Genomic DNA, 24,489 nt, shown 5'->3' with positions numbered 1-24,489 from the left:
AAGATTGTTCTGCAAGCTGCATCAGTCACTGGCTTTTCATTTCGGGGTTGGTGAGTCTCCCCCTGAGCCCGGCCAGGCCCTGGAGGAAACAGAGAGGCTCTCAAGGGAGGGGCGAGGGAAAGAAGTTGGGGTAGGGTGGAGCCCAGCCCGCAGTGAGAGCAGCTGCGTCTTCAACATGGATGGCTCCTTCTGCCGCCGATGCTCACCCTGGAGACAGGTAACCGGTTCCTTTACGGCTGAGACTTCGCTTTCAGTTTCTTTGCTACTGATCTAGAGTCTGGGTGTACCCAAGGTAAAGTGGGCCATCTGTGTCCTGAAAGAATGGGAGAACCAGGTACCTCGTTCCCTTAAACTGCCTCCTAGGGTGCTGTACACCCCAACTTCCAAAGTCAGAGGCACCATATGACAATGGCTTAGGCGGATATTGGGAAGGAATATTGTCCTTGTGGTTGTGGTTTGTCTAAGGCTTACAGGAGAAGGACTGGGCTGTAGGTTCCGTGCCTTATCATAAGTAGTTTGGGAACCTACGGGCAAATGTGTATTGTTGTAGAAATTTCCCCCATCAGCCCTAGGTCCCAAACTAGACTGTGAGCACCTTGAAAGCTCTAGTCTAGACTTTTTGGTCCCCCAAACCCAGCCTGGTGGTTGGCACAAGGGGATTTGTCTCCACCTGTGTGGTCCAGCTCGGTGAACACTTGAAATGTGTCCAGTCTGAATTGGGATGTGCTATCACATTCCAATGTGCTATTGGGATGTGACATTGGGATGTAAAACACACACTGATTTCAAAGACTTAGTAGGAAAAAAGAATGTAAAATAGCTCATTAATAATTTTTTATATCAGTGCATGTTGAAATAATCATTATTTGGATATATGAGGTTAAATAAAATACAGTACTAAGATTAGCATTACCTGTTTCTTACCATTTATTTATTTATTTATTTATTTTCTTACTTTTCAAGTGTGGCTGCTAGCACATTCTGAGTGCCATCTGTGGTTTGCATCCTGTTGCACAGCCCTGGTCTGTACCGCGCTCGCCTCCCTTCTCCCGCCCTCTCTCTCTTCCCTCAGCTGTCCAGTCAGACTAGCGATGCTCTCTTCTCGGGCCTTTTGAAACATCAGAATCTTTTATTGACCAGAGTAAGATCTTCTGGGTATTTCGTATTTGTTGTGTCACTTATTATACCTTAGCAAAGGCGTTGCTCGTGCCAGGTAACCTGTAATCACACCCTTTGTTCTTGGATAAAGAAATTCAAATGGCAACAAGTAGGAAGCAGACCAACTTTTATTAAGCACCAGGGCTACCAGCTTTAGAAATGTTCTGTCCTTTAAATTTATTTTCATGATAGCTCTGCGAGGTAGATGTTATTTACTTTTTCAGATAAAAAACCCGAGGCTCAGAGAGCTTTAATAACTCACCCAGGCCCACCCATGGAGTAAGGAGCGGAAGGTCAGAGCTTGAGCCCTGGTGTGCCTGGCTAAAGGGCAAGTTTTTCCCTCACCAGTAGCGTGGGCTTCAGTTTTGCATCACTTGAAATGATTCTACAGGGCTTCCCCAGTTTTGTAGGTCCTATTATGCCTGCACATGGAAGGGGCTCATTAAGGAGACCCTGGGTGATTTATTCTTTATCACAGATTTTTAGACTATGCAAAGAGCAAGCCCAGGGCAGGGCCTCAGGACACCTGCCTGCATTCTAGTTCTGGTGTGGCCCCTAACGCACCCCGGACAAGTCATTCTCGCCTCTGTGGAACAACGAAGAACTTCCAAACCTGTGACCGTCGGCCTGCTGCTGGGGGAACGAAGCTAGGCTGCCCTTGTGGCTTAATCCGTAATGGGCTTCACCTGGAATTAGAGGACTTTTTTCTAAATAGGATTTTTTAAAACATTCTGAGGACCTGTTGTTTTCTCACGTCCAGATTTCTGTTGAGTGTGCTGATAAAGAAATTTCAGGCAAGGGAGTTTCCATTATGTGGGTGGGCAGGAAACCTCAAGTTCATTTTCCAGGACTGGGGGGCTTTGGTGCCCGCTCAGTTTCACATGGCACATGTCTTCGGAATTTTGATGGGGTATCATTTCTCTAATAACTAGAGATTCCTCATTATCTGTTTAGCGGTGGCAGGTGGAAGAAGAATGCCCAGTGTCTTCATAAACCCGCTTATTAATCCCCCTGGAAAGCCTTTTATAAGAGCAGCATCAAAGCTGGGACGCCCTGACAGCCTGTCCCCTTTTCAAAGCTGAAGGTAAAGGGGAGCTTGTCCTGCCCGGGGGCTCCTCCAGCCGCAGCGCTGATTAGTTCACTCTGGAAGTCCCACGCCCCCTCCCTGAACCGAGCCTTCTTCAAGCCTCTTCATTCAGTGCCCACTAATTGCTCTAAGAAGGCCTATGAAGATTAATTTTCCAAATGAGTCACCATTTCTTGTTCTCAGTCTCTGGAGGGTAAATTTAAGTGTCCTGCAGTAGTTCTTCTAAACAAATTTCAGAGTGAATGGTGATTTTTATCTAACTTAGCAGAGCCATAAATTAATTCACTGCTAGGCTTTGTCGCCTTGGGGTTTAAAAAAAATGGGTCCGGGAATACATCCTTTATCTAAACCCCTTTGGACCTTGCTCCTTGGGTTCAAGGTGGGATGGGGAAAGGGGCAGAAAGAACTGTTAGTAAGGGTTTGAAAACCTATTTCTTTCTTAGGTGCACTTATTAGCAGTAAGTGCCCGTGTATTTTTCAACAACCACTAACTAGTTGGAACCCTGGCCGAACACTGTGTAGCTGCGAATGAAAAGGGGGGAAATGTTTCATGAGTGAAAGCCCCGTTAAAGTACTTCTGGAACGCAGACAAAAAACAAACTCTTTTAAAGATCTTTCAACATACTGACAATGGAGTTGCCAAGGCATATGTTACCTTCCAATTAATTTTTTTCTGTGAAAATCCATAAGGAAAAAAAAACCGGGGAGCGTAACCCAATTTGGCAGGCAGCAGCTTCAATGGGAAGAACAAGATAAAGATGTTTGTCTGTTTTGCTTAAAAAAGCTTTATAGTCGCCTGAAAGACCATGACATCCAGAAATGAGCTATATATGAAAAAACAAAGGCAAAAATGACCTTAATCTGAATAAGGCTGTAAGAACATGTCATTACTGCAGGGAACTGTGTGGTACTTTCAGAAACTGCTGAGGGAAATTTATGTGCAGTTTTAACTGGGTCAAGAGACTTTCAAGGCAGAGAGCACATAGTAGGCACTCAATAAATGCTGAATAAATAGGACATGGTAAGGAGCCAGCTCTTTGTTGACTTGTCTTCCATTGGCCCTAAAGCATCTGGAAGACTGTGCCTCCCCTGAAGCTTAGGGGAACGGAGTGGGGCGCACACATACTTGCTCAGTGGTCAACCGGATAATGGGAGAGAAAGCCAAACTTCCCTTCCTAAGGGCAAAGCGCTGTCTCTGCTTGGATCTAAGGCTCCTGAGGGAGGAGCAGGCTTGGCAGCTCTGCCCTGGGACGTGCCCAACTGGGGAACAAAGACGAGGGAGGGAGTGGAAAAGAGGGCACCGAGAGAACAGAGCTCCCTGGAGGGAGAGGGAGCACTTTCACTGCCGCTAATGGGGCTGGAGGGCCAGGGCAGAGGGTGTCAGAGGACCATGGTTGGATTCTGGATGCCAATATGCGGGTAATCCAGCAAGTCCTTTCTCCCTCAGCACAAAGAGGAAAAGACCAAGGAAAACTGGCTGGAATGCCCAGCAAGTGAGCAGGGCAGACTGGAGAATGGAGGGCAGGAGGATCTTGGGCCAGAACCTGGGTCCTTGCTCCAGGCAGCAGATGATGGCTGGAGCTCTCTTTTCAGCAGTCCCTCTTTACAACTGTGTTTACTTACCATGGACTCTGCACAGGGCATCGGATTCCCAAACAAGCTAAATATAAAGTGACTGTAATGAGTCCGGGCACCTGGTGCACTAGGTCAAGGTAACATTTACTGAGATGTGTTTTGAAATAGAATCTCAGGAAAGTGGAGACCGTCTCACCCTTGCCCATCACATATCAAAATAGCTTCATGGCAGAAGAACAGATTCTCGCAAAGCTGCTTCACTGACCTACATTAAATGTAACAGACATTATAAGAAAGAGGTCAGAGCAGCAAGGTAAATTATGAGATCTGTTAGATGCAAGATCATATGCTCTGTAAATAGAAGCGAAAACCCAGGATGACAAGAAAGAAGTTTTACTGCCATGAGATATTTTTTTCCTGCTGGGTTCACAGGCAGCTTCAATTATGCCCAGGCTGCCTTTTGGCAATTCCGCTCACCTCGGCACAGACATTCCGTTGTTGTCTGTCTCTTACTGATTGACAATATGGAGCGAACATTTTCTCCCGTCAATGAGTCTGTTTCCCAAGATCACTTTAATAGCTGATTCTGTTCCACCTTGCAGATGTCCCCAACTGACACGACAACCCACCATTACCAGTGCCACTGTTGTCAGTGACTTGCCAGTCACTGTCTTCCAGCCGCTCTTCCCTCACTCACCCTTGGCTACTCACTCCGAGTAAACACCTCTTGATAGAGTTGCCGGGTCAGAGGGAGGTAGACATTTTCCAAGCTTTGTGATACATATTACCAGTTCCCCTTCACAAAGATTGTAACAATTTGCCTTCCTGCCAGAGTGTCCTTCCTAGAACATCTTGAGAGGCTGAACATTGTCATTCTTTTTTTAAAAAGTTCTTATTATTTATTTATTTTTTATATTTATGTATTTTTACTGAGGTCACATTGGTTGATGGCATTACATAAACTTCAGCCCGCAGCTCTTTAATTCTGTCTGTGCACCCTATTGTGTGCTGGCCTCCAGAAGTCTAGTTCCATCTGTCACTGCATCTTTGACCCCCTACCCACTTTGCCCTCCCCCACCCCTCCCCCAGGTAACCACCATTCTGTTGTCTGCACCAATGGGTTTGTTTTGTTTTGTTTGTTCGTTGTTACTTTTTGTTTTATATTCTACATATGATTTTTGTCCTTTTTTAGCTGACTTATTTCACTTAGTATAATACCCTGAAATCCATCCATGCTGTTACAAGTTGTTACAATATTTCATCATTTTCATGGGTGAGTAGTAGTCCATTGTGTACATGTACCCTACATTTTCTTTATCCAATTGTCTATTGATGAACACTTAGGTTGTTTCCATTTTTGGCTATTGTAAATAATGCTGCATTGAACATAGGGGTGCCTATGTCTTTTTGTGTTACTGTTTTGAATTTCTTTGGATGAATACCTGGAAGTGGGATTGCTGGGTCATATAATGGTGGTACTATTAATTTCTTGAGAAATCTCCATGCTGATTTCTATAGTGGCTGCAGCAATTTGCAATCCCACCAACAGTACAAGGGTTCCCTTTTCTCCACATTCTCACCAATACTTGTTATTTCTTGTCTTTTCAATAATAGCTGTTCTGACAGGTGAGATCTCATCATGGTTTTGATTTGCATTTCCCTAATAACTTGCAATGTTAAACATGGTTTCCTGTACCCATTGACCATCTGTGTATCTTCCTTACAAAAATGTCTATTCAGACACTCTGCCCAGTTTTTCCTCCCATCCAAGTACTAACCAGGGCCGACGCTGTTTAGTTTCCGATAGCAGGCTAGATCGGGCACGTTCAGGTTGTGTGGCAGTAGGCTGCCTAGTTTGTGATTGGGTTGTTTACCTTTCAGACAGAGAGAGAGTCTGGGATCGAAACTGAAGCCTAGGTATGTGCCTTGACTGGGGATCGAACCCGCAGCACTTCTGGTGTACGGGACAGTGCTCCAACCAACCGAGCCACCTGGCCAGGGTCCAAGTACAGTCTTGTCAAGTTAGTTGATTAGGTACTTCTCAAAACAACAAACAAACATATGTTATTTAAGTCGTATACATAAAACTATTGGACACATAATAGTGTAAAATTAGTGTTTTTTGTCACAATCATTAGGAATGTAAAATCTCTGGGATATAACAATTTGTCACAAGATAGTTTCAGTTACAAAATAATTTTCGCAAAAACAAAACTTTCTGTGGTCATTTCAGAGCTTGCTTGTTCCAGTATCTTGTTTCCTATGGAAACAGTCACCAGATTTGACAGACTTTCTTGTGACATTGTGAGTGGTGAGTGGCTTTACAATTAAATGTGAGAGGCTGTCTGTTCCCGGGGTAGCTGATGCTGCCAAGATAGTGAATGTGTCCCGAGAGCCGCGGTACTTTCAGTAAAATGCGTCCAGTCCCTACTGCTCCGAACCTATGGGGCACTTCACATGCATCAACTACATTTGAGAAAGTGGCTTAAGGATTTTAGTTGTTCTTACATCAACATCTCATCATTGTCCCACTTTCAACCATATTTTTCAATTCCCATCATATATTTTTAATGATTGTAGAAGATCATGTTTATCATAATTTTTCAAATTACACGTGTCATCTAAAGAAGTCATGAGATTCTTTAAGTACGAAACTTTTTTTTAGAAGAGAGACTGCTGTTTCCAATATGGAAAAGACCGATTTTGATATTGGCTTTGGGAGCATAAAAGAACTAGTCACAGGGTGCACTGCTCAGTTGGGCGTTCCTGTCCTGGTTGCAGCCCTTTCTATTTTGGAGAAGTGGCATCGATGTCAAGGGACTAAAATTGGTTTAGCATCAATAATATGTATTTTGTAAATTTTGCTTTACAAACTGGGTAAAACCTCAGTTTTTGCCACAAGTTTTGTAAACCCTTTGATGTTTTCAAAGGCATTGCGTACGTTAGGTTTGAATTTTGCTTACTTTGACATTTATGTTGTCAAAATATTGTCATATGTTGTGATTATGTTGTCATTAATTTTTTGGCAAACTAGTGCTGAGCAAATGTACTTTTAAACATACTTTTTAAGCCTTGGCTGGGTGGTTCAGTTGGTTGGAGCGTCACCCTGTACACCAAAAGTTTGAAGGTTTAACCCTCTATCAGGACACATACCTAGGTTGCAGGTTCAATCCCTGGTTGGGGCGCGTACGGGAGGCAACTGATTAGTGTTTCTCTTTCACACTGATGTTTCTGTCTCTCTCTCCCCCTCTCTCCCTTCCTCTCTCTCTAAGATCAGTAAACATATCCTCAGGAGATGATTAAAAATAAAGATAAAAAATATATTTTCAAAAGTATAGCTTTGGCTTGTGTTCTAGAATCTATATCTTTACTAATAATTTCTAATGAGAATGTTCCATATTGTCTCTAATTGAGTTTTCTGAGTCACAATGATTTCAAATTGCCTTTTTCATTGTAGTCTCAAATTTATGTTTCATTATTGTTTTTAATACTCTCCAATGTTTTACTGAAGTCAAATAGTTCTTGGATGATATGACAGAATTTGATGATGTCTAAAGTTTTTGCTATATTATTCACTACTAGATTTAAAGAATGGGCAGCCTTAGAACATTTGGGGGGAATCTTATGTTGAAATCCATTAAGTTTGTCATAAAATTTTTTGCACTGTTGCTGTATTTCTGCCTCTTCAGATTATTGTGGTCTGGATTCGGTGTTTTTTTGGTAGATGGTCTACTGAAAATCTGTGTAATCCTTCTCCAGCTGTATCATTTATTATGGAAAATATTTGTAATGTTTCATATAGACCATATATTTCATATATCTATATTTCATATAGATATATTTCAACACATATATTTTGAAAATTTATAAATATTTATTTGGTATTTGTATCTGTATATATGTCCTGCTCTAATGCTATTATTAATCTAAGATTTCCATAAATGAATAACATTCTTTTTAATTTTATTTTTTAATATATTTTATTGATTATGCCATTACAGTTGTCCCAGAAAATTCCTTTTATAATGCTCATACATTTTCTTGGGTGATCCTCTGAATGCTAGATAATATTGTGCTAAAATCAGAACTGTGTTCATTAAATATTCAACTAGAACATGCCAGTATTTTCCTCATTACTTTTCTCTGTTTTGCAGCATTAATAATTAGATATATTATAAATCAGATTTGAAATTTGAATATACACTACTATTGGTATTTATTTCAGATTCTTCATGTTAACCAAAAAAGGTGCTAACATGCTCCAATTTTTGTATTCTTTCTTATTTTCCAGTTGATTTTTCATTCTCAAAGCAGTGGCAAAATGCTGATTCCTTGAAGAATAATAAAGTAACAAGAACCTAGTGCTTTTTTTCCCCACACCATTTGGAAAAATTTGTGTCTCCTTTATTTCCCAAAACTTTCAACCTGTATTATCTTTTGTAAAGTAAAATTTTTTAGTTGATGTGGGTTATTTTCAACTAGAGTCTACCCTTGTTTCCTACTGAAATTACATGGCTACATTTTTGGAGCCTGCCTTTTTTCCTACTTTTTCTTGAAATCCATCAGTTATGGGTGAAAACGGCAACATTTCTTGACACATTCACTGAAACCAATGACTCTGAACTCTTTTATTTTACTTGTTTATTTTTGGTATTCCACCTTTTCCCCCCAAATTTATTCAACAGTACAAATAGTTTTATTTTACTTCTTCTGTAGGCAGGTTTTCATTTTGTGTTTTTGGCTTGATATTTTTGCCCCCAATACCTTGGGAGAAATAATATATGAGCTTAATATTTAATTTTAGAATTTATAACTTTAAAAAATAATATGTAACAATCGATGGAATTTATCTGTAGCTAATTTTGTCCTGAAGAAATTTCTTTTAACAATCTATAAATAATAGCTACGCTTTAACTAGCAGTTCATTCTATACGTCTCTAATTTATGAATAAAGTAAAATAATTACTTTGTAGATACATAATGGTAAATAGATGTTAATTACTACAGACATGAATTACATCATAATGAAAATCTGATAGGTTAAAATTAAGAACTCTGAGCTATCATTCAGGCAGACAGTATGAATTATACAAAATTTTTAATTTATCCAATACATAAGTACTAATACAGGATTTTTAAAATTTTAGATAATATTCAAAACAGCAGATGGAAAAGCACGTCCCTGTTTGAAACTGCTAGCCACTGTAAAATTTTTTTAGATTTTATTTCTTTATTTTTAGAGAGGGGGAAGGGAGAAAGAGAGGGAGAGAGACATCCACGTGATAGAGAAACACTGACTGGCTGCCTCTCACATGTGCCCAGACCAGGACTGAACCTGCAACCCAGGCATGTGCTCCAACCAAGAATAGAACCAGTGATTCCTTACTTTGTGGAATGATGCCCAACCAATTTCGCCACACCACTCAGGACTGTATATGTCTTAAATTAGCAAGGTCTTTATCAAAGTCAGTCTGCCTCAATTTAGAAAGTAGGTAAATGTCAATGCTGTCAGAAAAAGTCTTTTAAAAAAAGATAAAAGTCTTGTTCCATCCATCAAAAAATTATCCATCAAAAAATAATACGTTTTTGCTAGATAAAGCATTTTATTGTTATCTGCCAGAAAATTATCATAATAAGAATATATCCATAATTCACCTACCTTTGGAGTTAAGTTACATAAAAATGTGAAAGTTAAAAATGATGACAAAGTCTACGATATAGGCGGTTCCCTTAGCTGACGTGTCCTTGAGCAGTACATGACCCAAACGACTGTCCTTGGCTGCTCTAAACATTTATGTGGCCATGATAGTTAAAAAGTGCTCCCAAGTACATGGAAACAGTCTATGTAGGAAATGGAGGAAGCATAAAGGATCGTGAGACCGGTATTCGGACCACCCCCACTCCGCATGCTGTGCCTTTGGGCAGTCCACTCCCCACTCCCCTCAGTCACCTCATCTACAAACGGGGAGAGTACACCTAATCCTTCCAACTGCCACCTGGTGGCCACAGGAGATGGCCCCAGTTCTGAGTAGTGGAGGAAATTAGGAGATATGGATGAGGTTTTATTAGGCACTTGATAAAATGTGCTTTCTTAAAACATTGTATTATGTCTTTTGAATTGAATGAAGCATAATATATGTGTAGGCCCAGTACAGGGCAGTAATTCTAATGACTTTGGGATCAGTTCCTGTTCAGTCAACTGTAGACAGTTGTCAGTTTCACATGTTCACTGGTGACCGCTCCTGCAGGAGCCCAAGAGGCTGACATTCTGACTTTCTTAGAAAACCAAATGCAAAGCAGTTGTACGAGGCTTGCAAAGAAGCCACTGCAAAATCTAAAACATAAGCTGATTTTTTTTTGTTTTTTCCCCAATTTTTTTATTTAATTATTTTTCAAGTACAGTTTTCTGTCTATTACTCCCATCCCCTCCCACCCCCATGCTCCCCCCACCCTCCCATTTCCACCCTTCTCAGTTGTTGTCCATGTATCCTTTATATATGTTCCTCTAAATCTCTCCCCAATTTCCCCTGAAATTCCCTCCCCTCTCCCCTCTGGTCACTGTCAGCCTGTTCTCTATTTCAGTGTCTTCGGTTATATTTTGCTTGCTTGTTTGTTTTGTTGTTTAGCATAAGCTGATTTTTAAAGCAACATACAACCAGTAAATGACTCCATTATAAACCTCAACAGGTTTATAAACATAGTGTTTCTATTTTGAGAAACGAAATTTTGCAAAAACAACCAGAAAAGCATTTAAAGTCCCTAAAATGGTGAGAACATTTACTTCTGAGGAAGCCAAGAGGAAGCTGGTTTGAACATCTTCCTTCCCTCTGTTCCTGATGGCCCTGATTGCTTACCACAGTGCATGTGCGGCCAGCCTAGAAAACAAGAAGTGTGTCCAATCTCTTCTTTGCTCATCAAGCATTTATTGTGGATCTCCTATGTCCCAGGCCCTGGCCTCCATGCTGGGGAGATAAATCAGGTCAGCCGTGATCTCCTCAGTCCACACAGGCTCTCAAAGTCTAGTTTGTGAACTTTCTTTTTACTGAAAATATTTCTTTGTTTTATTGTTGTTCAAATACATTTGTCTCCTTTTTCACCCCACCATGCCCCCTCACCCTACCCATCCCCACTTCCCACCCTCAAGCCCACTCCCTTTGGTTTTGTCCATGTGTCCTTCATACATGTTCCTTGATGCCCCGGCCCATTATCCCCTATTATCCCTGTCTCTCATCCTCTCTGATTACTGTCAAATTGTTTTTTATTTCAATGTCTCTAGTTGTATTTTCCTTACTTGTTTGTTTTGTTGATTAGGTTCCACTTAAAGGTGAGATCACATGGTATTTGTCTTTCAACTCCTGGCTTATTTCACTTAGCATTATGCTCTCCAGATCCACCCATGCTGTCACAAAGGGTAGCAGCTCCATCTTTCTTTCTGCTGCATAGTAGTTCATTGCATAAATGTATCACAGTTTTTTGATCCAGTCACTTAGTGATGGCCACTTAGTTTGCTTCCAGCACTTGGCTATTGTAAATTGCACTGCTATGAACTTTGGGTTGCATAGGTTTTTTTTGGATTGGTGTTTCAGGATCCTTAGGGTATAATCCCAACAGTGGCATCGCCGGATCAAAAGGCAGTTTCATTCTCAGCTTTCTGAGGAAATTCCATACTGTTTTCCACAGTGGCTGCACCTGTCTGCATTCCCAACAGTGCACTAGGATTCCCTTTTCTCCACAACCTCTCCAACACTTGTTTGTTTACTATGGCCATTTTCACCAGTGTGAAGTGGTATCTCATTGTGGTTTTAATTTGCATCTCTGATGGCTAGTGATGCTGAGCATCCTTTCGTATGTCTCTGGACCCTCTGTATGTCCTCCTTGGAGAATTGTCTGTTCAGGGCCTTTGCCCATTTTTTAATTGGGTTGTTTGTCTTCCTGAAGCGGAGGCATGTGAGTTCTTTATATACTTTGGAGATCAGACCCTTGTCTTAGGTATTATCTGCAAATATGTTTTCCCATACAGTTGGTTCTCTTTTGATTTTAATGCTATTTTCTTTAGCCATGAAGAAGGTTTTTATTTTGATGAAGTCCCATTTGTTTATTCTTTCCTTTGTGACCCTTACTCTAGGGGACTATATTGGTGAAAATGTTGCCACATGAAATATCTGAGATTTTCCTGCCAATGTTCTCGTCTAGGACTTTTATTTAAGTCATGACTTATATTTAAGTCTTTTATCCACCTTGAATTTATTTTTGTGTATGGTGTAAGTTGGTAGTTGAGTTTCATTTTTTTGCATGTAGCTGTCCAGATGTCCCAACACCATTTGTTCATATTAATAGATGCAGAAAAGGCATTTGATAAGGTACAACACCCATTTATGATAAAAACACTCAGCAAAGTGGGAGTAGAGGGAGCATTCCTCAACATAATAAAGGCCATATATGAGAAACCTACAGCCAACATCATACTTACTGGGCAAAAACTAAAGCTTTCCCACTAAGATCAGGAACAAGACAAGGATGTCCACTTTCACCATTTCTATTCAACATAGTATTGGAAGTTCTACCCAGAGAGATCAAAAAAGAAAAAGAAATAAAAGGCATCCAAATTGGAGAGGAGGATGTAAAACTGTCACTGTTTGCAGATGACATGATAGTGTACATAGAAAACCCGATAGGCTCCACCCCAAAACTGCTTGACCTAATAAACAAATTTGGCAAAACAGCAGGGTTCAAAGTCAATATTCAGAAATCAAAGGCATTTTTATAGACCAACAATGAAAGACCAAAATCAGAAATCAAGAAAAAAATCCCCTTTGCCATAGCAACAAGAAAAATAAAGTACCTAGGAATAAACCTAACCAAAGAGGTGAAAGACCTGTACTCAGAAAACTACACGACACTGAAGAAAGAAATCAAGGAAGACACAAACAAATGGCAGCATGTACCGTATCATGGATTGGAAGAATCAACATCATCAAAATGTCCATACTACCCAAAGCAATTTATAGATTCAGTGCAATCCCTATTAAAGGACCAATGACATGTTTCACAGATACAGAACAAACATTTCAAAAATTTATATGGAACCATAAATGACCCCAAACAGCCGCAGCAATATTGAGAAAGAAGAGCAAAGTAAGAGGGATCACAATACCTGATATCAAACTGTATTACAAGGCCACTGTAATCAAAACAGTATGGTACTGGCATAAGAACAGACACACCAACCAATGGAACAGAATAAAGAGCCCAGAAATGAACTCAAGTCTTTATGGGCAATTAACATTTGACAAAGGGAATAGAAGCATAAAATGGAGTAAAAATAGCCTCTTGAACTTAAAAAAAATTATTTAATCTTTATTTTTTTTCACTTTTACCATTTAGTCCTCTTATACTCTCTTTCTCCAGCAATCACCACACTGTTGTCTGTGTCCATGAGTCCTTTTCCTTTTTCCTCAATCTTTCTTACACCCTATGCTCCCAAGGTTCTGTCCTTCCTTCCTTCTGCCATCCAAGGTGACAACTTTCCTTCATTTTCAGGTGCCCAGTCCTTCTTTTGTCAATGATCTCAGATGTTCATTCAGGTGGAGACGGCTGCATATTGCAACTGCTGTGCCTTGTCTCACTCGCCCTGAGCACCCTGGTATGCCCGCAGTCCCAGCACTGCCTATAGAAACCCTTCCCGTTGCCCAGTACCAGCACTTACACTGCCTCCTCAATGCAGCCTCCGCTTACCACCCGAGTTAGGAATGACTTGTCCTTCCTTTCTGATCCGATAGCTCCTTGTACCTCATTTTAGCACTGACCTTATACCTGCCTTTGTTACAGCTATTGGGGTCCGTGGTCCCTGATAGACCGAGGCAAGGGAGTGAGGTGGGACCGCACTCTCGGAGCCCAGGGCCCATGGCCAGTTCTTCTCTACCCCTGCAGCCTGACCCTGTGGCATACATACCATATACAAATAAATAAATAAATAAAAATGAAAAACAGGGCTGGGTTGAATTTTCTTTTCCCTTCATTTTAGCTGTCCACAATTAGCTCGATCACACTCCTCTGTGGGTGGCACTGCCATCCTCAGTCCGTGCATTACTTTTATGTTGTATTTATTTACTAGTGTTTGGTCTCCTCTCCTTCCCAGGCCCATTCCCTCCACCTACCCATCCCTCCTCAGCCATAGACACATACTCTCATTTATTAAGGTGCAACCTCCTAATCTACCTAAACAACTGTCAGGCCATTTACACATATTTGTGAGCTCAAATGAGACTTAATATTTTTTTGGATTGACTTTGCCTTGGACTAAGAGAATGGAGCACTTCATTGGCATTCCAGGCACCAGCAGGCAGCCAGGCAGTGCTTTGAGTAGGGCAGGTGACCCCAGGAGTCACAATGGGAGGCAGTCGGAGGCTGGGTCTGGCCCCGAGGCCGGAGGCTTCCACTCTCCGGGCTTCCTCAACCTTAGAACCTCGCTCCTCCACCACTGGGTGCTGTCCCGTCTGGTAGACCTGTGGACACAGCCGCCACATTGCCCACCAGGAGGCCTGAGAAAGTTCTCTCTTCTATCTGTCCTCCTTGACATACATATACTGCTGTTTGAGAATACTCATTTCTGTTTCTCCCGCGTCTTTGGGTTTGCAGCCCTGACAGACCACAGCGTTGGTGAAATGCCGCGCTCCTGGCCTAGGGCGAGGAAACAGCCTAAACACCGAGACCAGCAGTTCTCGTTTTCATCTCAGGGCCCCGTCATACTCTTAAAAACCATCAAGGCCCTCAAAGAGCTATTATTTATGTAGAAGATATCTATTTATATTTATCGTATTAGAAATGAAAACTAAGGACATTCATAAATATTTAATTAATTTTAAAATAGTACTAAAACCTCTATGTATAAGCATAACATTTAAAAAAATAAACATATTTTTCTAAAACATAAAAAAATGTAGTGAACAGAGAGGCACTGTTTTACATTTTTGCCAGTCTCATTGATGTCAATATCCAGCTCGACAAGCCAGAGCGTATTCTCAGGTCCGCTTCTGTATTCATTGTCGCCATGTAACTCAGGTGGCCGTTGGAAAACGCTACTGCGCACCTGAGAAAGCCCAGGCGTGAACCAGGCAACTAGCACCTCAATACTGTCATGAAAATATTTCAGACCTCACCAGCCCTCTGGGAGGACCGCTGGAACCTCCAGGGAGTCCTCGGACGACACTTTGAGAACTGCATGCCATCTTAGATCATCAGTTTCTCCATGGCAAGGCCATTCCCGGCTCATCCTTAGGGTTGGGGTTTTAAGCAGACTCTGCTTTGGAAAACTTGGAAATCTTTGTGTTTTCTAGGGCTATCCCACCCGTCGCAGTCATCCGGGGAATGCCCCAGGTGTTCTAGTGATGCTTCTCATGCTGAGGGCATTCGGGTGTTGATGGGTGGGGCTGGGGAGGCAGCCTCGGGGAGTGCTGGGCGTTCTGTTGAATACCCTTGGTGGTCTCGGGTCTCTGGCCTTGGAGGAAACAGCCCAAGGCCATTTAGACTGACATCTGGCTAATAACATGGAAGGTCAGCTGGGTAACACTACATTTTAGATTTTAAAAAAGTAACACTGCTTGCAATTTAAATGACAAAACTAGTAACTATTCCTCTAATTCTACACATATATTCACATATGTGCAAAATGATGTTGGTACACATTTAATAATTGTAGCATCATCTGAGCAAAAATATTAGAAACAATCTAATGTCTACTACCATGGGCATCCATAGAATAAAACAGTCACAGCTGAAAAAGAATGAAAGTTCTGTGTGTGTTAATAGTAAATAAACTCCAGGATATACCAGGTATTTTAAGGAGCAAGAGGCACAACGCCACACACAGCCTGCTGCCATCTGTGGGGAAAAAAACTGTACTGTGTGTGTGTCTGCTTGTACGTGCATAAGGCAGACAACACACTGGAAATTGTTGCCTCCAGGGTGGGAACTGGCTGGCTGGGGTAAAGGGCAGAAAAGCATCTTTTCAAGATTATTCTTTTGTACCTTTTAAATTCTGAATTATATGAATACTACCTAATAAAACAAATACATTTAGGAGTCTCAAGCTGCAAACAATTCTATCCTCTTCTCCTTCCAAAGTGAAAAATAAAAATAATTCCTAACTCTTGTAGTCCCCAAAAGTGTTCTTAGTATTCCTTGAGCAGTAGTGTGATTATTAGAAGAAATGTACAGTGTGTAAGCTGACATGTGCAAAGGGGACACTAGACAGGTACAATAAGACGCGCTTGTGAAAAGCACCAGTCATTTTTGTAGTTGTGCCTTACTCTTCTCACTCCTGCCTCATTTCGCAAATAGGAAAACTGAGTCCAGGCAGGCTAAGTGAGTCATGCACATCAACGGGGCTCTTGTCAGGTGGGGGATCTCCTGACTGCTCCTGCAGATCCCTTTGGGAGGATGCAGCTGTAGGTGGGGGTGGGGAGAGACTGGGAGTGACAGATCCTTTTTCTTTTGGCCTCAAACACACCTCTCTCTTTGCCTCCCACCTGAAGTACAGACTGAAGGCCGTGGCAAGGTGAAAGGCTTGGGTCTGTACCTTCCCCACTCTTTGCCCCAGGCCACCCACACACCCAGGCAAGGCACCTCCTCCGTGGTCCTCCAGGACATTGCTCTTGGTGTTTGGTAGACACAGCTCCGTTCTCCAAAATTGGCATTACCCAGTTCAACTTTCTCACATTATGACACAATTTAGGTGGTTAAGATTGACTTTGGGCTGATTCAAGTCAAGTTCTTTAGACGTTAAACCTTTGCCAACAATTAGGGATTCAGAAGTCTGTGGTTGAGGCTTGCTATGATCTGAGAGAGGTTGAGTGGCCCCCGTCAGGGTGCTCTAAAGAAGTTTTTGGCACTCATTCATTCACTCACTCACTCATTTATTCATTCCACACACATATATCAAAACTATTCATGGCGTGAGGCACTGTTTAGGCATTGGGGACAGAGCGATGACTAGAACAGATAGGCACTCTTCTTGTAGAGCTTACATTCTTGTGAAGAGAGCCTGACAATAATCAAGTAAAACACTAAGTGATCGAGGTGGATTCATACACTAATAGAACAGAGGGTAGGACTTCCGGCCAAGATGGAGGCATAGGTGAAAATACTGTACCTCCTTGCACAACCAAGTTTAAGGACAACAAAGATTTAGAAACAAAAACACAACCAAAACAGACAGAAAATTGAACTGCACCGAAGTCCGACAACAAAGAACCATTCATCCAGACTGACAGCATCACAACCCAGCCACTGGGTTGTGCTGCCTTGGTGAACACCTAAGGCTCCGTCCCTCATACATAACAGGCATGAACAGACCAAAACATTATAGCTCAAGCAGAAGAACAACTCAAAGCCCCAGAGCCAATACTTCTAAGTGACCAAGAGATAGCCAATCTATCAGATGCACAGTTCAAAATAATGATGATCAGGATGGTCACAGAACTGGTTAATTTTAGTCGCAAATTAAATGAAAAAATGAAGGCTACACTAAGTGAAATGAAGCAAAATGTATAGGGAACCAATAGTGATGGAAAGGAAACTGAGACTCAAATCAATGGAATGGACAAGAAGGAAGAAAAAAATGACCAAACAGAAAAGAATGAAGAAACAAGAATTCAAAAAAATGAGAAGACACTTAGGAACCTCCAGGTTCCAATCTTTAAACATTCCAACATCCAAATTATAGGGGTACCAGACGAGGAAGAGGGACAGCAACAAGTGGAGAACTTATTTGAACAAATTATGAAGGAGAACTTCCCCAATCTGGCAAAGGAAATAGACTTCCAGGAAATCCAGGAAACTCAGAGAGTCCCAAAGAAGGTGGACCCAAGGAGGAACACACCAAGGCACATCATAATTACATTAACCAAGATTAAAATGAAGGAGAGAATCCTAGAAGCAGCAAGAGATAAGGGGACAGTATACGAACAAAGGAGTACTCATCTGACTGTCAGCTAATTTCTCAAAAGAGTCCTTACAGGCAAGAAGGGGCTGGAAAGAAGTATTCCAAGTCATGAAATCCAGAGACCTACAGCCAAGATTGCTCTATCCAGCAAAGCTTTCATTTAAAATGGTGGGGCAGATAAAGTGCTTCTCAGATAAGGTCAAGTTCAAGGAGTTCATCATTACCAAGCCCTTATTATATGAAATGTTAAAGGGACTTATCTAAGAAAAAGAAGATAAAAAACATGAACAGTGAATGAACAGCAAACTCACAGTTATTAACAACCACACCTAAAACAAAAGCAGACTAAGAGGACAGCTAGATCAGGAACAGAACCATAGAAATGGAGATCACAAGGAGGGTTAGCAACAGGGGAGTGGGAGGAGGAGAAGGGGGGAGAAGATACAGAGAGTAAGTAGCATAGACGGTAGGTAGAAAATTGATGGGAGGAGGGGAAGAATAGTGTGGGAAATGTAGAAGCTAAAAAACTTGTGACACATGGACATGAACTAAAGGGGAGGAAGGTGGGGAAGGGGTGTGCTGGGTGGAGGGAAATGAAGGGGAGACATGGGACCACTGTAATGGCATAATCAATAAAATACATTTTAAAAAAAGAACAGAGGGTGATGTGGCAGAGGGGCTGGGGAGCTGACTTTGGATCATGTGCTTGGGGAAGGCCTATTTGAAGATGCCTTTCTTAAGAGAGGAATGCTATCTCAATGCCTTTTGAGGCTCTTCCCCCAGTGGTGAGATTCTAACATTCTCCCCATCCAACAGGTTTCTGTGAAGGAATAAAGAGATGGAGGAAAATAGGGGTTCCAGCTTCCTGGGATCCTGTGTTTGCCAGCTGCTGCAAAACACATCTGAGAAGCTCTATTTCCAGCTAAAGGGGACCACCTATCCCAAGAACCTCAGTACCTGGGACAAGAACCTCCCGAGTGGACCTCTTGTTGAAATGAATTGGACCAACTGTGGGCTCCAGCACTCCGGAGCCAGCAATGCCTCCCTGAACAACACCACACCATTGCCCTGCTTGGGTAAGACCCCTAAAAATAGGCAAAGTGGCTATTTTGTTAAATCACAGTTTGGACATTTAGGTCTTAAACAACCCTGTGATGTAGGGATTTGTGCTGTGTCCAACTCACAGATGAAGAAAGCAAGGTTCAGAATAATTACCTGGTTGTCCTGAGATCACGCAGTTAAGAAATGCCTGAGATTCATGTCACTGAACTCTGAATCTCAGGCTCTTTCAGGGCGTCATCCTCACACTTATTCCCCTTACCCAATAACCTTTCTCAGCCTTCCCAGGATCTGTTTTTGCCTTTCTGACCCTGGATAGAAACCCTCATGCTGTCTGTCCTTCTAGCTATAAACAGGTGTGCTCTACTATAGCAAGCATCCCCTAGCTGGTGCCCCAGCGTCCCCTCTCATTGCTCTAGACTTACGTATGACACTTCACTCCATGCCACCCTGCTCCCCAACACATCAAGCCCTGGGCCTTGGTACCTCACCTTGGGTGTCAGTGCTGTGGGCCCTGGGATGATCTGGTTTCCAAGTTCCCTTCCTACCCCTTGCCCAGAAGATGGGCTGGAGCTGTCAAAGAGAAACTTGGTGAGGTCAGCAGACTTACTCAGAAGGGGGACAGAGAAAGAGGCAGAGAGGAAGTGAGCTGTTAGGTGCCTGACACAATTCTGTCTGGCCTTAGTGGCCCAGGAGGCTGTAATTCTTGCTGCTCTCACCCCTGAATGCTATTTAACATCCGATTGCCCCAATAATCCTGTATATATGATGTCTGTCCAGAAGGTGTCCAGCCATGTAATGTGAAAAATACAGACATTATTTAAGATACAAGCTACAAGAAACATTGTACATAAGACAATGGCACCCCAGTCCCTTTCAAAGTAGGCACCTTGGGGACCTCACACAGTTCTCCCAATTGCCATCAGCTGCCCTGTAGTATTTTCCTGAATCTCATTGACAATCTGAAATCTCTTCCCTTTCAAAGGTGATTTTAGTTTTGGGAAAAGCCACAAGTCGAAGGACTCCAAATCTGGGTTGTAGAAGGGTTTCCTCACCTGGGTGATTTGATGTTTCACCAAAAAAACTCTGCATGAGACATGATGCATGAGTGGGTACATTGTCGTGAAGAAGCAGCCAATCACCAGTTGCCCATGGCTGCAGCCTTCTGAATCATCTGAATAGTTTCCACAGAGAAATGATCAAGCTTAACACAAAATCTAATGCAGATTCATTGCTCTACTCAGTCTTTTAAAATGTGATGGGCCACAAGGTACATGTGCTCACTCAATGGCATCTACCACCCCCACTGACTAGTACAGTGAAGTCATCACATCAGCATTCCAATCTACTCTCCTTGGCTCCAGGTTACATTGATATTAGGTAAACCATCCTCATCATATTAGCAATGGCTGAGTGTTTCTCGGACAGACCTTGTATCCTTCCATTTCACCTTAGCAGCAATCTTTGCTTTTGTGTGTCTGAGTAGCTAGCTTCCCCAGACACGTGCTTGGAGAGGTGCTGCCTGCAAGTGGGGGTTGAATCATGCAGCTCAATTTCATGAAGGAGGAAATAGGAAGAGGCCTAACTGCAAGGGAAGGGAGCTTTGAGGGTGCAGTTGAAAACACAGACTCAGGTCCCGGATCCAGCACTTACCTGGGACACCGGTGTTACCCTGAGTTTCCTCATCTGCACAGCAGGAGAGTTTGGCTAAATATGTTTTAAGATTCCTTCTCACTTNCAGCCAATCACCAGTTGCCCATGGCTGCAGCCTTCTGAATCATCTGAATAGTTTCCACAGAAAAATGGTCAAGCTTAACACAAAATCTAATGCAGATTCATTGCTCTACTCGGTCATTTTGAAAGTGATGGGCCACACGGTACATGTGCTCACTCAATGGCATCTACCACCCCCACTGACTAGTACAGTGAAGTCATCACATCAGCATTCCAATCTACTCTCCTCGGCTCCAGGTTACATCGATATTAGGTAAACCATTCTCATCATATTAGCAATGGCTGGGTGTTTCTCAGACAGACCTTGTATCCTTCCATTTCACCTTAGCAGCAATCTTTGCTTTTGTGTGTCTGAGTAGCTAGCTCCCCCAGACACGTGCTTGGAGAGGTGCTGCCTGCAAGTGGGGGTTGAATCATGCAGCTCAATTTCATGGAGGAGGAAATAGGAAGAGGCCTAACTGCAAGGGAAGGGAGCTTTGAGGGTGCAGTTGAAAACACAGACTCAGGTCCCGGATCCAGCACTTACCTGGGACACCGGTGTTACCCTGAGTTTCCTCATCTGCACAGCAGGAGAGTTTGGCTAAATATGTTTTAAGATTCCTTCTCACTCTAAAAAATCCAGGGATCAGCATGGCTGGAGAGGGGCCAGGCTTGGGGTCTCCATCTCTCCAAGCAGGAGAAGTTTTTTCCAAAGTGTGAATAGTAGAAGCCCCACTTCTTCACCAGAGCACAGACAGGCTCTCACACCTGCTACTTCCTCCTAGTTCCAGCCCAACTGGCTGGTGTCCTGACCTCTTCTCCCCTCCTCACATGCCCTTCCCAGGGTACCAAACAGTGGCATCATCCTGGTTCTTTCTTCTGGACATCCTGTCATAGAAGGGAACCTTTAACCCTTTGCAAGGATGGTAGAACTCAAGAGTAAAATGATCACACAAAACAGCTCAGGGTCCTGTGCATAAACGTACGGTTTTAAGTCAGAGAGATGTGGTTTCAACCCTAAACCCTGTCACTTTCTTACTCTATGATCCTGGGCTGGTTTCTATGCTTTGAGATGGGAATGATAATTGTTCTTATTTCATTGTCTATTTATGAAGATTAAATGAGGCAATAAGTGTGCCTGGCATATAGTAAATCACCAATAAAGATCCATTTAGATTCTATAGAGCTCATTTGCATTGTCTTAGTCAGTCTTGGATGCTGTAACAAATTACTGTAGACTGGGTGGCTTATAAATGACAGAAATGTATTTCTCACAGTTCTGGATACTGGTAAGTTCAAGATTAAGGCACTGGTGCATTCAGTGTCTGGTGAGAGCCCACTTACTGGTTCATAGACCACAGCTGTCTTCTGTTTCTTCATGGGTGGTGGGCAAGGGGGGGCTCTCCAGGGTCTCTTTTGTGAGGGTGCTAATCTATTCATGAAAGCTCCACTCTCAAGACTTAAGTCATCTCCCAAAGGCCCCACCTCCTAAAACCATCGCATTGGGAGTTAGGTTTTAACATGTGGATTCTGGCAGGGCACAAACATTCAGTATATAGCCTGTGTGTAAAAATTACCCTCAAATCTCCTTTGCTTTTCCTCTCTGTCCCTTTCCACAGAGAACATCACCACCCTGATGCTGGGGACTATACCTAAAGAACTTAACAGGTGGGTGAGGGAAGGGCTAGACCTATAGAGGAGTAGTGAGGATTTTGGAGAGGGGGGCCAACCTTCTTGGGCCAACCTTCTTGGTCCAAATGTGAAGGTTGGTGTGGGTGGGACCTTGGAGATTGGCCATGGAGATTGAGACAGAGAAGAGAGGCTCCAAATGGAGGCAGGAGACGGAAGCCCAGAATTGGGAGAGACTTTACAGCTGCAGGGCCACAGGGTGATTTTGTGGGTGGTCAGCACCAAGGCCAGACAGGGCAGCTGGGTGGCTGTCCTCATTCTCTTATTTGTGCTCCTCAGCTTCAGCACAGCAGCCACAGCTATTTCTGGCTCCATCGCTGTTGTGGCCATCATCTTGCTCCTAGTGGGTCTCTTGTCCATGACCCTGAAGAAATGGAGGCACGAGAGTGAGTTGAACAAGTTGGCCCTGGAATTGAAAATACAGAAAGCAGAGAAACTTGGGGTGGCAGTGGGGGAGTCTTTTCTTGGGGGAAACTTTGGGAAGGGGAAGGGTGGGTAAGCTACGGGGTCTGTTCCCTGGGGTTGCCATGGATTCTGGATGGAGCAATAAGATTTATTTATGACACAAGTTCCTTATGCTGAAAGCCATATATAAGTACTCTGCACATACACTTATCATGTGCATCAGCTAAAAGAAGTATTGATGCCAAATAGTCTCATCTAAATAACAACCAAAATTATAAAGTAGACTGATACTCTCCCTGTCTCTTCCTGGGCATTTAGCTCAGCCTCAGAGGCACAAGGGATTGATCATGGTGGGTTTTGAATTTCAAAGTTTAACCCTAAGTTCTTCAATCAATTAAGTAAAGATGGTTACTGCCCCAACTCAGGCTGACTCTGAGTTTATTAATTTTTCTAGGACTTTTTAAGAAACAACTGAGGCATCGGGTCAACTTTCTCCACAAATCCTTGGTAAGGACAGCATTGAGTCATGCCTGGAGGGGCTCTCAGTCACCTCCACCATGACTTCGTGCTCTTTCCTCGACAGACCTCAGGCAGGTGTGGTGAGGTGAGGCAGAGAACAGCTCCAAAAGAATTGTTTTTGAAAATTGGGGGGATCTGGGGCTTGTTCAGCAAGAACCCAGTGTTCTGCTTGCTGTCCAGTAGGGAGCCCAGTAGAGGGCATTGTCTCTGGTCTTGGGCACCCAGCCTTCTGACTCTAATGGGGGTCCTGTCTCTAAAGGAGCCTTCCTACCATGTTGATGCCATATATTCCAACGTGATCAACCTGGCCCCCTGGAAAGAGGATGACTTTGCTGTCTACGCCAACATGCCCCCTTTTGATCACCCCAGGAGGACATCGCCACACCAAGTGGAATACGCCTCCATTGTATTCTACTGATGGCAAGCTGGTGAGATGCTCCAGCGTGGAGAGTCAGACCTGTGGCCCGGCTGGGTCCTGCCTGATACAGCTTTTGCTTTAGATGTGTATGTGTGTGTGTTTTAAAAAGTATATAAAACATATTCTGACAAAGGTAAATGTGCATTTCTTCTTATTCATTGGAAGCCAAGTACAATCTAAGGGAAAGGAGTGACAAGGGACATGCGCTGCCCAACCACCATTGCCCCAGGTTCTCGAGACAGACTGGCCCACAAAGGAGCCCTTTCTAGCTCTTGCCCACCCCCTTGAGGTTGGGGCTGAGGAAGGAGTGCATATTTAGGGCCCAGCTTCTGGATTTTGCCTCTCCTGTTCTGCCCTGTCAGGCACTAACGCCCTGCAGGAGTTAATGATGAGTCATGTTCACGTCTGTGGACATGTGAACTACCTTGGATGTCTGGACAATGTACCAGGGCTGGAGGGGGGCTGCTTACTGAGGGAGTGAGACTTGATGAGCTCCCACAAAGGATGAGCTTTCACCTTGGGAAGGGGCTGGGGAAGGAGCACCTAGTGGGGAGTGGGCTGCCTATCACCACTGACTGAGGACAGCTCCCATGCGGCCCTTGGAAGAGGTCTTACTCCTTCTTTCCTTCAATTAAAACCATTTATTAAACACCACCACGATCCAGACTCTGGGGCTATAACAGTGAACCCAACAGGCAAATCCTTGTCCTCAAAGGAGGGGAAGACGGGAAATAAACAAATAAACAAGCACGTACTCAGACAGCCAAATGGTGGCCTGTGCTATGGAGAAAAATAAAACAAGTTCTAGAAGGTAGGAGTGAGTGACTATGAAATGGTCAGGGAAGGCCTTGCTGACATTTGACCTAAAGGAAATGAGAAAGCGTGACCTGAGGATAAATGAGGAAGGAAGAGCATTCAGGAAGA

At 43.0% G+C, this 24,489-nt stretch overlaps 1 protein-coding gene across 1 annotated transcript; it reads left to right on the top strand.

Annotated features, from left to right (window-relative positions):
• The first annotated feature begins 130 nt into the window (after positions 1 to 130).
• Positions 131 to 23,659, top strand: LOC119001693 (uncharacterized). Its single transcript, XM_037067145.1, has 6 exons — positions 131 to 217; positions 18,579 to 18,838; positions 22,154 to 22,202; positions 22,503 to 22,609; positions 23,083 to 23,135; positions 23,407 to 23,659. The coding sequence occupies exons 2-6, from the start codon at positions 18,601 to 18,603 to the stop codon at positions 23,563 to 23,565; spliced, it is 606 nt and encodes a 201-aa protein (XP_036923040.1). The 5' UTR covers positions 131 to 217; positions 18,579 to 18,600; the 3' UTR covers positions 23,566 to 23,659.
• Positions 23,660 to 24,489: the final 830 nt, after the last annotated feature.

Source organism: Sturnira hondurensis, unplaced genomic scaffold (assembly GCF_014824575.4).
Source record: "Sturnira hondurensis isolate 20B ecotype Veracruz unplaced genomic scaffold, ASM1482457v3 Scaffold0017082, whole genome shotgun sequence".
Classification (NCBI taxonomy): Eukaryota; Metazoa; Chordata; class Mammalia; order Chiroptera; family Phyllostomidae; genus Sturnira; species Sturnira hondurensis.
Note: the sequence above shows the minus strand (reverse complement) of the source record. Positions and strands in the feature narration are given on the sequence as shown.

Bases quoted from the DNA above. Each gene is read 5' to 3' on its own strand.
- LOC119001693 (XM_037067145.1), top strand. From the start codon at position 18,601: ATGGAGGAAAATAGGGGTTCCAGCTTCCTGGGATCCTGTGTTTGCCAG. The intron at 18,839-22,153 runs GTAAGACCCCTA...CCCTTTCCACAG, and splicing joins CACACCATTGCCCTGCTTGG to AGAACATCACCACCCTGATG. The intron at 22,203-22,502 runs GTGGGTGAGGGA...TGTGCTCCTCAG, and splicing joins ATACCTAAAGAACTTAACAG to CTTCAGCACAGCAGCCACAG.